At 36.1% G+C, this 13,470-nt stretch overlaps 1 protein-coding gene across 1 annotated transcript in view; it reads right to left on the bottom strand.

The window, feature by feature from the left end:
* ADGRV1 (adhesion G protein-coupled receptor V1) overlaps positions 1 to 13,224 on the bottom strand; it is a 556,489-nt gene extending 543,265 nt beyond the window's left edge. The window contains exons 1-2 of the mRNA XM_042956620.1: positions 13,060 to 13,224; positions 6,551 to 6,677 (exon numbers count right to left, since the gene is read on the bottom strand). Coding sequence (XP_042812554.1) covers positions 6,551 to 6,677; positions 13,060 to 13,224 — 292 coding nt within the window. The remainder of the gene's footprint in view (positions 1 to 6,550; positions 6,678 to 13,059) is intronic.
* Positions 13,225 to 13,470: the final 246 nt, after the last annotated feature.

Raw genomic sequence — 13,470 nt, 5'->3', positions numbered from 1 at the left:
TGTTTAGGAAATAATATTTGTATGGATACAATATAAACTTTCTTAAATGTTCAAAATACTTAAAGCAAAAACAAGTACTAAGAAGGCCTAAACACAGACTTAACTTTAATCCATCATTTTTCAAATCTATAATGACCACAAAGCAATTTTCCCCTATTGGTATCTACTTACGTCCTTCAGAACTAGACTCATACTGTCAACTACCCAGACACTTCCATGTAGCTACCCCACAGTATCTAACAAACTCTTTTAACTACAGTAGGTAATAATCCTTGTTTTCTAAATTTGTTTTAATGTTTATTATTTTGAGAGAGAGAAAGGGGGGGAGGGGCAAAGAGAGGAGGAGACACAGAATCTCAAGCTGGCTCCAGGCTCCGAGTTGTCAGCACAGAGCTTGACATGGGGCTCAAATCCACAGACGGTGAGATCATGACCTGAGCTGAAGTCGGACATTTAATCAACTGAGCCACCCAGGAGCCCCAATAATCCTTGTTAAATAAAGCCCCAATCCTACATGTGGACCTCAAGACACTCTCAACTAACTGCTGGGGTATCTCCATACAGATGTCCTACCAGTCCCTCAAACATGTCTCAAACCAAAACAAAATGCTATACCTCCCAACCTACCCTCTTTCTCTATTCCCTGACTCTACATCCATATAGTGGAGATGAGTTGAGTACTGCTCTCTTATAAATGACTTATAATATTATTTTTTTTTATCTACAATTGCATCAAAACTGCAGTATATTTTGGTCTCCTTAAGAAGGGGTGTTATGCTTTATCTATCTTTGCATCCCCCTCTGTACCGAGCCTAGTCCCATTCCAAATCATTAATTAAAACTTTTTTTTAATTTTAAAAAAGAAACTGTGTTACAGAAAATTATAAACAGCTGTTTTGAGGTCGTATGGCCTAGGTCACATCCATGCTCTGTACCTACCATCTGTGTTAGGTTGGCAAGTGGCTTAGTGTCTCTAAAACTCAGCTATATCTCCAAACCTCAGATTTCTCATGAAAATGTGGGTTTAAATCATCTACTTCAAAGGGCAGTCATGAGGTTTAGAAGAAATAAGATATGTGACACTCTTATCATGCTGCTTAATGTTTACTAACCAGCCATAACTCACTCAATTCATATTAACAAAACCAGTTTCCACAAGCACTGTCAAGAAGTAGGACTCTAGGAAAAAATAATTTTTAGCAACTTGCTCCAGCAATGCTTGTCTTAGAAGAAGCCAACCACAATGTAGGATATCTACCACGTAAGACTACCATACCTTGAGGAAGCCCAAGCTAGCCACTTGGAGGACCTGCATAGAAAGAGATACTTGGACAACTGCCCACACATGTCATGTATAGACATGACATCACAACCCAGACATGGGACTGATTAAGCATCAGATGATTTCACCCTCAGCAACTCACTGGTTATAATTCTATGGTTGGCCCCAAGGAAGAAGAGTCCAGCTAAGCCCTTCAAACCCCAGAGCTATATGAAATCAACATAAATTAATTTCAGCTACTAAATGTTGGGGTAGTTGATTTATGCAGAAATAGATAACTTGAACATTTCTTTTTTGTAATTTAAGAAAAATTTTTGAGAGAGAGAGAGAGAGCAAGCAGGCAAGAGGGGCAGAAGGAGAAAGAGAATCCTAAGCAGGCTCCATGCCTAAGGCACGAGGCCTTATCTCACAACTGTGAGATCATGACCTGAGCTGAAATCAAGAGTCAGATGCTTAACCGAATGAGACACCCAGGCACCCCTGAACATTTCTGTTCAGGATCCTGACATTTTAATATACATTAATTTCCCAAATCAAACATAATGCATCACTTTAATTTTTATTACATAATTACTTAATATAATGAAGAACATATTATGAAATATTATAGGTTATATTTTAAATGAATTTTATGATGCAATATGTTAATCTAAAATAAAACACATAAAAAGTAAATACTAAATTATTTAAGTGTACAAGTGAATATACACTTAGAAAATGCAGGAAGAACGGTGGTCATCCTTAGGTAAATAAGTTTCAGGCAGTTTTGCTGTTTCTTTACATCTTCCATGTTTCCCATAGTCACTTCACTGAATATGTTATACTATAGTCACTCCTGATACTGTTTTTTCAAAAGCAAAATATGAAGAATTCAAACTCTGAAACTAAATCCCAAAACTAAAATTATGGATATAAGTCCTCAGAGCTTAATCAGAACCTAAGGATTACATTCTTAGAATCAGAATTGTATGAATGTATTCTCAATCCATTATCAAAACTGGGAACTTCTAGATATGTTTAGTACCCAACTGTTTGTATAAAATAAAAAAAGCAGAAATATTATTTAATCAAAATAAGAATACGAAAAAATCTCTCATCATCTTTTACTTTTCCTAAACTGTTTTCTTCTTTATCTTCCATTCCTCAATTTCTTCTTTCAGCTGCAATGCATTCCTCGAGGACAGAACACAGTCCTCCCCATACACATGTATCCTACATCCTTCTATGAAATTCCTCATACCTAAAACTTAGCTTTGAAGAAAATTCACAAGTGAAAAGGAAGCTTTTAATAGAATTCATTGTGTGCATCAACTACGCTATCTTTCATCTCTTAACTCTGCCTTAGGAGATCTGGTGTCATAAACTGAAATAAGACAGTTTTTTTCTAAATATGCAATGACTCCCTCAGACTTTCTTCTTTCATTAGTTTGCCTTTGATGAATGTGTTCAGGGAACAAAATACTTTGAAGTTATACCACCCACTCTGTCCTCACTTCTATCACAGTAAGTGTGACTTCATTCAATCATAAAATTTCAGCTAATCAACTGGCTTAAAAAAAAAAAAAAGATCTGTATAATTTTCCTCTGTATTTTATTACAATTCATGCAAGATAATTTTTTGTTTATTTTTATTCCTCCAACTTTAACTCGATCTTATTTTAAATCCAGAATTTCACTTAAGTTTAACAACACCAACTGCGAGGGTTGAAGGTATCCGAAGGTTGGTAGACTAAGAGTGAAAATTTTATAAGAACTGGCTTACTTGAAAGTCTCTTCTAACTTGGACTTGCTTTCCCATTATCAGATCACACTCCCACTCTAAATATCTCCCATTTCCCTAACTCCAGTTACTTTCTATAACTTTAAGTATTCACCTGGGGCTTAGGATAAACTAAAAGGATGGTAATAGGAAAAGTGACTAAAGGGTGCCTGGGTGGATGAGTCAATTAAGCATCCAACTCATGAGATCAAGCCCTGTATGGGAGCAGCACTGACAGTGTGGAGCCTGCTTAGGATTCTCTCTCCCAATCTCTTTGCCCCTCCCCTTCTTGTGAGCATGCATTCTCTCTCTCTCTCTCTCTCTCTCTCTCTCTCTCTCAAAATAAATAAATATTTTAAAAAGTGACTGAAAGGGCAGATAGTCACTTCTTTTTTCTTCATTTTAATTTTTCTTTTTAAATAGGCTTCATGCCCAGGGTGAAGCCCACTAAGGGGCTGGAACACACAACCCTGAAATCAAGACCCGTGCTAAGATCAAGAGTCAGACGCCCCAAATGACTGAAACACCCAGGTGCCTCCACTTCCTTCTTCTTAAGTCAGAAGAAATAAGGCTTACTGATGCCACATTCATCTGGGTTTTCCTTCTCACTCACTAGATACCCTTCAGCCTCTTTGCTGGATCCTTGTCTTCTTCCTGACCTCTGCATAATAAACTATTCTAGTTCTCAGACCCAGACCTCTTCCCCACTAACTCTTACTGTGATCTCATCCACCTCACTGCTTTAAACATAATCTTCTAAATTTACATCCCCAGGCAAACTTCTTCCCTAAATTCCAGACTCACATATCCAACAGACTGTTTGACATCTCCTGGTGTTGATCATTTTTTAACCTAATTCTTTTTCAGAATATGTAACACATGTACATAAATCCAAACTTAAGCCTATATAACGAGGTATATTCAGATAGTTCTCACTTCCATCCACCTATTCCTTTCCTCTCTTCTATAGACAACCATTTTTACTAGCCCTTGATTTATGTTGCCAATGTTTCTTTTGCAAAAATAACTCTATATAGACAAACTGAAATAAAGCAACTATATATCAAGTAATGATAATAACCACACAGACAAAAAAATTATTTCTAGTGACTCTAGAACATAGTATTTTGACTATCTGACCGTAGTAAAATAAATACTAAGGACAAATGCAGCTGCAAAGAAAGCTTATACTTCATCCAATATTCTTACTGTCAGTGACAATCAGTATTATTATGTTTAAATTATATTTTTATATTATAGATTATACATTTTGGAGCCCCATTTTATATGTTGTGGAATATATCTTTTGAAAGTATACATGTTTACAAGATAAAAGAATAAGTAATTACATAAGACAAAAGACAAATGCCAATAAAACCAAAGAAATTGTGTAAAGTATCTGTAAGGTTAAACTTAAATTCGACATACCAATATTACTTCATAACTTTTTTTCTTTGTGAAATACGCATATCCTGACTCTATCAAAAAGGCTTAGAGTGGGGCGCCTGGGTGGTTCAGTCAGTTAAGAGCCTGACCGGCTCAGGTCATCATCTCGCGGTTCACAAGTTCAAGCCCCACATCGGACTCTGTGGTGACAGCTCAGAGCCTGAAACCTGCTTCAGATTCTGTGTCTCCCTCTCTCTCTCTGCCCCTCCCCCACGTGCACTGTCTCTCTCTCAGAAATAATAAACATTAAAAAAAGGTAAAAAAAAAAAAAAAAGGCTTAGAAGTAATGACAACTCAGTAACAATGCATCACTGGTACTCACATTTTTGTCTCTAAACACCATTCCCCAGTAAAACCAGGGTTTCTTATAGGAATAACTGATGTCTGGGGACAGAAATATGTGAAATGAACCTGAACATCTTGGAGTAAGGAAGTTATTAAAGATTAATGAGGTCACACCAATGGGACAGAGGAACATGAAAGGGCTCCCATTTGCCAAAGATTAAAAGTTTTGTGAATCTAGAAGTTAACGATTGCAACTCTTTGAAACATACTCAATATATAAATCCTTATGTTCATAAGGATACTAAAATAAATTAATTAAATAAATAAGTAAATCTCACTGGTTACCACTGAAAGTAACTAGAGCATCAATGGCTTATTCTGAAATTAACATTTAAAAGGGAACAATTAAATATTTATCCTGTCTATCCTGGGTAAACTCCTTTTCAGGGTAACCAAATAGCCTAGCTCTTAAGGAAAAGTTCCTCCTTAAGAATTCCAGCAAATGTGGCAAGAAGAACAGAGTTAAAAAAGCACATGTTTGCAACTCCTAATAAAAAAATTTTTTTTAAATAATCATTTGTGGATGAAACAAGCACATAAAAACAATTCGAAATGAATCAAGGACTTGAACATAAGACCTGAAACCATAAAACTCCTAGTAGAAAATATAGGGGGTAGGGTCGTTGTCAGTCTTGGCAATGATTTCTTGAATTTGAAACCAAAAACAAAAGCAACAAAAGCAAAAACAAGCAAGAGAAACTACATCAAACTAAAAAACTTCTGCAACACCAAGGAAACCATCAACGTAATGAAAAGGCAGCCTGCAGAATGAGAGAAACTATTTGCATATTCTATACTGATAAGGAGTTAATATCCAAAATATATAAAGAGCCCCTACAACTCAATATCAAAAGACAAACAATCTGATTTAAAAATGGGCAGAGAAACTGAATAGACATTTTCAAGAAGAATACATACCAATGGCTCAAAAGGTACAGGAAAAGGTATGCAACATGATTAGTCATCAGAAAAATGCAAATTAAAACCACAATAAAATATCACTTTCCTTCTATTAGAATGGCTGTAATCAAAAAGAGATAACTGTGCCAACAAAACCCTACCCAAGTTGTAGACTTAGGACCAAAATAAATAGTTATTTTAAGCTATTAAGTTTTAGAGTCATTAGTTACAGCTGCAGCATACAGAATGTATGGCTCCTTTCAAATAACAGTGTACAAAATTAAATACCAAATTGTTAGAGGCTGTTATCCCCTCTGCATTCTCTTGCTTTCAACCTTTCTATGTTCTTTTGCCTAATGCATATTCCTTATAAATAACACGTAATTGACTTCTATCATTTTTGGTGTTCTCTGATAATCTCTGTGCTCTTACTTAAGAGTTTAATTTATATTCACTTATAGTTTTACATTTAGATCTTTTTCTGCTATTTTATTTGTACTTTTTGCCCTGCTCTTACTCAGTTTTATTTTTTCTTCTTTTGTTTCCCTTTGCTGTGCTTGTGGATTGATGTGTTTGTTCTTTAAAAGATTTCATTTTTGTCCTGTAAACTTAGAAAAGTTTAAAGTTAAATATCTTCACCTAACTATAGAACAATGTAAGTATCTTAGAATACTTAAAACCAGTCATCTGTCACACAAACCCCACTAACATGCTAATTTTATAACATAAGCTGTACCTTATTTTGCTTCACTCTTAATGTATAACATTAGAATTACAGGTTTTAATCATTAATATTCTTTGTTTATCCAAACGTTTACTCTCAACTTCAGTCAACATTCCTCCCATCTTAGACCCTTCTGGGCTCATTTCCTTCTTTCTGAAGTTCATGAGATAACAGGCAAATCCTCCTGAAATGTTGCTGTTGTCTGTTAGAGACAAAACAGACTGGAAGGCAAAAAGCATATAAAGACAGTCACTATAAAATAACAAAATGTCAAATGTCACATGTCAAATCTCCTGTTACCAGGAGATAAGCTAAAACAGAGCTTCAAAATATGTAAAGAAAAAACTGCTACAACATTAAAGTGAGGGATTTTAATATTCTCTCTCTCTTTTTCTGTAGTTAATATATCAAGCACATAAAAATTAGGAAGGATATGGAGGGTCTGAACCACACAGTTATTAAGCTTAATCTATCTGATGGGCATACAGAATATAACCCAACAATCAGAGAAGACAATGTTGTTTTGAGGAAACAAGAAAGGTTTATAAAACCTGACAAAAAATTCCAACATTGGATAGCATCTAGCATTTGTGTTCTGAATAAAATAAAATTCATTTATGAATCAACAACACCAAAAAACAAAACTAAAGCAGCATCACTTGGAAATTTGTTTTTAAAGCCCTAGAAAAACTCATGGGTCAAAGCAGCAATTACTACAGAAACAGGAACCTGAATGATGTAAAACCTAATTGGAGGGATGAGGGAGGACTTCCCTAAGGAAGTGCTTATATTAGAAAATAAAACAGCTGTAATATTAATGTCCTAAGGATCCCAAAGAAGTCTACAAAAGAAAGAAAGAAAAACAAATGTTAGGGGCTGAAGCCTGAGCTCTGGTAGCTTCAAGGTAAATTTAAACCCTCTTCAGAAGTCTACAGGAGACATAAGGAGCAAAGGAAGAAGGTATCCTTTATGTAGCCTCATCATCAAAAATTTGGATTCCATGTGTGACAATATTAGCTAATAGCAGCTAAAAGCTAGGCTATTCTAATTCCTTCACATGTGTTAACTTCTTTCATCCTCAGAGCAACCATTAAAAACGTAAGAGAGGTACTATTATTATGCTCATTTTCTGATGAGGAACCTGACATACAGGCTAAATGTATTTGTCAAGATTAGACCTCAGATATTCAAAGCCAGGATACAAACCTAAGCTCTCAAGGTCTAGATCCCATGCTTTTAACTACATACCATGTTAATATTCTCTATTAAGAAAGGAATGTTGCTCATAGTCATGTAGAAAAGATCATTTTAAAAGTCACACTCTCTATACTTCCTATCATAGAAACATGCTATTAAATGACAAGTGCACATCTTTATTCTCTTCTCTCTATAATCAAACCTAGCCTATTGGCAGCACCGCCTACTCACCAGCACAGTCTAGTGAACAGACCAGCCCTATACCTAATGCTTAATGATGTAATAAGAATGGTCATATTATGCACAATTTCACACTCACGGTGATCTTCCATTTGCAAGGTTATTAGGTGTCGGTGTAGATTTTATTTGTGGCTGACACAATCAATACTCTAGTAAGAGCAGAAGCAATGAAAGAAGGCAGTATGCAGCCCTAATTCTCTCCATGGTTACATTCATCTCCTGTGTTGAAAGATATGAGCTGGGGAGGGAGAGGGGAGGTGTTAGCTCCCTAGAAGAGTAGGGTTAAGAGTTCTATACATGGTGCCAGTGAAATCACTGCGATTTTAAAATGTGAAAAAATCACTATAAAATCTGAATTTTGAGCTCAGTAGCTACAATAAAATGTAAAAGGAGAAATCACCAACTCAGTGTGTGTTTCAAGTTCATGGCAGAGTGCTTCAGTAAACGCTGAATGAATGAGTGAATGAATGAACAACCCCCAATACAGTATCACTCATGAATATTAGGGAGAAATTAAAAAAAAAAGATGAAGTAAAATCCCCTAAGCTAAAACAGCTTCTGGAAATTCTATTAACTATATTATTTCAAGGTCTCAAATAGCAGGTATAGAACTGACTTATAAAAGCTAAGTCATTCTAGTCACCTAAAAACAAGAACAATTTCCTAAGTTTGCTGACTTTCTCCAAGAAATGTACTTAAATGCTATGTAAAACGGCCACTCAGGATCAAATTGCTTTGCAAGGGTATTTAAAGACTACCTCGAATTATTTATAATTTTGGTAACAAATGTTCAAAAGAAGTGAAGTCCTCCTGGTTGAGGTTTAGAAATATTTTTATTAGTGTGAGGTTTTCAATGCCATCCTACCTGATGAAACAGATTTATTTATATTAGGAAATCTAAGATAAGGAGTTAATTCATTTTAAAATTAATAGAAATGTTTTTGTGAAACATCAAAAAATATTAGATTATGATCATTGCTGTGATTATTAATGACTGGACAAGTTTTGGGCATCAAATTGAAGATCTGAGTTTGTTGCTGTTTTTAATTAATTTTGTTGACTATTATGAATCTTCATTTCATCCACAAAGTAAAACAGTTAATAACTATAACTTACAACCACATGGTTATTAGGATTCCATGAATTAATTCATGTGAGCCTATGCTGCAATTCATAAGGTACTAATGCAAGTATAGTTTTTTGTTTTTCTTTTCAAAAAAGTTTAAAATGTAGGGGTGCCTGGGTGGCTCAGTGGCTAAGTGTCCGACTTCGGCTCAGGTCATGATCTCGCAGTTGGTGAGTTCGAGCCCCACATTCGGCTCTGTGCTGACGGCTCAGCCTGAAGCCTGCTTCGGATATTGTGTCTCCCTCTCTCTCTGCTCCTCCCCCACTCACACTCTGTCTCTCTCTCAAAAATAAATAAACATTAAAAAATTTTTAAGAAAAAAGCTTAAAATATTTTGCCTCCACCAAAATTAGACAAACTTAATCAAATTTATTTGTTTCAATTTGTTCATTTTATAAAGTACATCAGACCTTTCAGGAAACTAAAGATTCAAATAAATGTATAAATGCACACACACATACGAGAATTATTGATTATCTGACAAACTAACATTAGTGAATTGGACTTGTCTTTTATTTACTTAAAGCCCAATTCTCAATCAAGGGATTTATTGAATTACCCTCATTAATGAAATAACATTTTAAACTTTCATTAAACTGGCTTAGAAGAAAAAATATTTTTTTCTCATTTTGGTTGTTCAACCAGTATCATTTAGATGAGTTCCTACCGAAAACACAGAAGTCATCAGAGAATTGAATTCAGTGTGTATCAGACAATATCCAGTCACATTTCTGACTTTAGTATATCCTAGACAGGTTAATCATAATGCCAACCTGGACCACACTTCTTTCGTAGGAAAAACTACAGCCAGTGGTAAGGGAGAAGTCACTGGCAGCAAGTTGTTCCTTTACTTTGTTTTCTCACCATTTGGTCAGGTCTTAAATGTCTTAGTTAAGTGGCAAGGGTCTATGCAAGGAGAGTCCCTAGTTACAAACCTTTAAGCCATACCTCACACATGTGCCCCATAATGTGACCCTGAGCTTAAAAGCATGTATAAAAAGAAAAGGGAAAAGTGTCTTCTGAATGCACACTGGCTATTTTATCCACTGTCCCAACTGAGCCAATAATTCCACTCCTAGATTCAAGAGAACTGAAAATATACATTCACACAAACATTTATATACAAATGTCTGTCATACAATAGTCAAAATAGAAACAACCCAATGTCCATCAACTGATGAATGGATACAGGCATTATATTTACATATACATACAAAGGAATATTACTCAGCCATAACGGGGTGCCTGGGTGGATCAGCTGGTTAAGCGTCCAACTTCGGCTCAGGTTGTGATCTCATTGTTCGTGAGTTCAAGCCCCACGTCGGGCTCTGAGCTAACAGCTCAGAGCGTGGAGCCTGCTTCAGATTCTCTGTCTCCCTCTCTCTCTGCCCCTCCCCCGCTTGTTCATTTTCTCTCTGTCTCTCTCCCTCCCTCCCTTCCTCTCTCTCTCCAAAATAAATAAATGAATAAACATTTAAAGAAAGAATGCAGTAGTGATACAAGCACGATAAACTTTGAAAACATTATGGTAAGTGAAAGAAGGGAGACACAAAAAGCTACATACCGTAAGATTCCAGTTATACGAAATGCCCAGAACAGGCACAACTGTAGAGACACAGACATTAGATTGCTTGCCAGGGACTTGGGGGTAGGAGAGGATGGGGAGTGAAAGCTACTAGATACAGAATTTCTTTTTGAGGTGATGAAAATGTTCTGGAAAGATGGTGGTGACAGCTGCACAACTCTGTAAATACATTAAATACCACTGAATTACCCACTTTAAAAGCTGGGGATTTTTTTAATGAGTGAATTATATCTCAATGTTTAAAAAAATCTAACAAACCCTGCATTTCCAGCCATCTCTTTCTCTTCTTTCAACCTATGCACTCAAATTGATCTAATGTGTATCTAGGACAAGACACCTGGATCACTCCTCCCTCTGCGCCTCTGACCCAAGCTATTCCCTGGGCTCTTCTCTCTACTCTCCACTCCCTTCTCCCCACCACTCTGCAACATCCAGATCAAGTCCAACTTTTTCCACAACATTTCCCATCCCTAGCCGACTAGTCTGCCAGAGGACAGATGAGCCTTCTTTATTTCATCTGTACTCACCAACACTGCTGAATTTAGTTGAATATTATACAAATGACTCTAATTATAGCTATAGATAGGGCTTTCTCTCTATAACACAGGTTGGAGATATAAAAGGTAATGTAATTCTTTCATATACATTCTCAAAATTATATTGATCATTTGCCAGGCTTATATCTAAAACATTTCTATTATGACTCCTTTCAATGAAATGTTATTTGAAAAATGAAACATGTATTACTTTATTTCCCAATATTTACATAAGTACAACTCTGCAAAAACAGCACTGCATAAAAAGATGAGCTAAACTGAATTACTGCCCTATGACATGGATTAAAGGATAATATCCTTCCAATTATCCTAACAAAAGGATTATCAAAACACAGAGTGGTTCCTTCTGAAGAATATGAGTTTACACAGGAAGTATATTAATATTACCTAATTATCAGAATTCATGACTAAAGAAGCTAACAAAATCTTACCTTCAGTTAGCACACAAATACAAACCCCTGAATTATTTCCACAATATACTTCAGAGCACTTGATCACGTGTTACAATACTAAAAAAAAAAAATCTTTTCTTTTACGCCTATTCCCCACAGAATTCTTTCTTGCAGAGAGACAGCAAAGTCAATATTAACAATTAAGAACTGCTTCTTCTTCCTGAAGCCAAGAGCACACTGTATACACCGTATGTTAGGTAACTTGACAATAAATTATATTTTTTAAAAAAGAATTGCTTCTTCTCTGTTAATTTTGAGTCATCTCCCTTAATTCCCTCTATATAATATGGATACCCTCTGTTCACTGGGCCTACTGCATGCAGAAATAAACTATTAGGAGTGCCACACAATGCCTTTTTTTGAAGTTGTATTTTGAAGCCATTCCATTTGAAGCTATTCTGTATCTTTCAACCTGTGCCACGTTTCAATAATGACTATTTAATAATTACAATCATCCCCTTATTAGCTTGGCATTTCATTTTCCTTGCCTTATGGCACCCCACAGTTGAAGGCAAGGAAAACTCTGTTGATTAGTTACTTACGACCAGCAACAATAACTATGCTGGAGAGAAGGCTACTTGGAGAGGATTACATAAGAGCTGGAGCTCAAATGCCTCAGACAGAGAGCAGCAAATTATAAACCCAAGTACTTCATTGCATGTAACCAAATTGGCTAGTTGAAATGCTAATTGCCTTTCAGCAAAACTAAAGACAGACAGGGGACCTTGTGCTTCAGAGAATGAAATGCATTTTTACTCCACTTCTGCACTATTGTCTTGCTGAGAATCATTTGAAATCTATTCATAAAGGTAGTTCTTTCCCTAACCTTTAAAATGTGGGAAATTTATTTAGCCGCTACCAGCATCTCCAATGTGCTGATGTGCCAAGATGAGAACAGATGGCTGGATTTAAGCCATGTTAAGCCCCTAATAAAGTAAGGCATGAAAGAGTTCGATGTTCAAATATATAGCACAAATCAAGAAAATGTGCCCAGGGAAAAGGAATTTTGAATAACAAATAAACATATAAATTAAAGTCATCAAATAATATAATCTTTAAAATGTGAGTATTCTTAATGTAATTATACTCAAATGCATATAAAAATAGCTATCATAGCAAAACTCAAAGAGACCCCCAGTCTCCCTTTATACCTAATAATTTTGTATTAGTTCAAAACTCATTTATGGAGAATTATTCCAACAGTCAGTTTTCCCCCTTTATATGAAAAAGAGTCTATTCGGGTTTTTCAGAATGCTGAATAAATGAATGAGAAATGTCCTATCAGCATCCTGCCCTCATTCTGAGGTATAGCCAGCCTTACGCCTGACTGCATCAGAAAGGGCCCCATGACCACCTGCCCAGCAGCTGGGGGAGGGACTTGGTCTGGTACATTTTAAAGTGTATAATGTGTCACAGTGGAATCAGAAAACATAGCTTTTGTATTACCCCAGCCTCCTGTGTCCCAGCTCCACCCTTCTCCTCCTCTACCACACCTCTATCAGGGCAACAGAGCTCGGGTGCTGTGGCCTCTTGTGTGGCCTGACATCCTGACACATTGGGGAACCCTCCATACATGCAAAGATGCCTTTGTGAAGGGAGAAAAACAGGCATGCATGCATGGAGAAAACAACTTTCTGTACTACTTCATTCTGAATGAGACAGTCTTTTTATCACTTCTCAATAAGTATCTTTACTTAACGTCTGAGCTGCCCGGGGGTGGTAGAGTACTAGGACTAAGTAGAGCTTTAAATCGTAAACAGTTCCAATAAATAATTCAACAGGAGTTATGGGGGAAAAAACAGCTTTCTGGCTGGATGTTCACCAAAATCCTCGGACGGTGGAGTTCTGGGTGATTTT

The sequence above is a fragment of the Panthera tigris genome, chromosome A1 (genome assembly GCF_018350195.1).
Source record: "Panthera tigris isolate Pti1 chromosome A1, P.tigris_Pti1_mat1.1, whole genome shotgun sequence".
Taxonomy (NCBI): Eukaryota; Metazoa; Chordata; class Mammalia; order Carnivora; family Felidae; genus Panthera; species Panthera tigris.
Note: the sequence above shows the minus strand (reverse complement) of the source record. Positions and strands in the feature narration are given on the sequence as shown.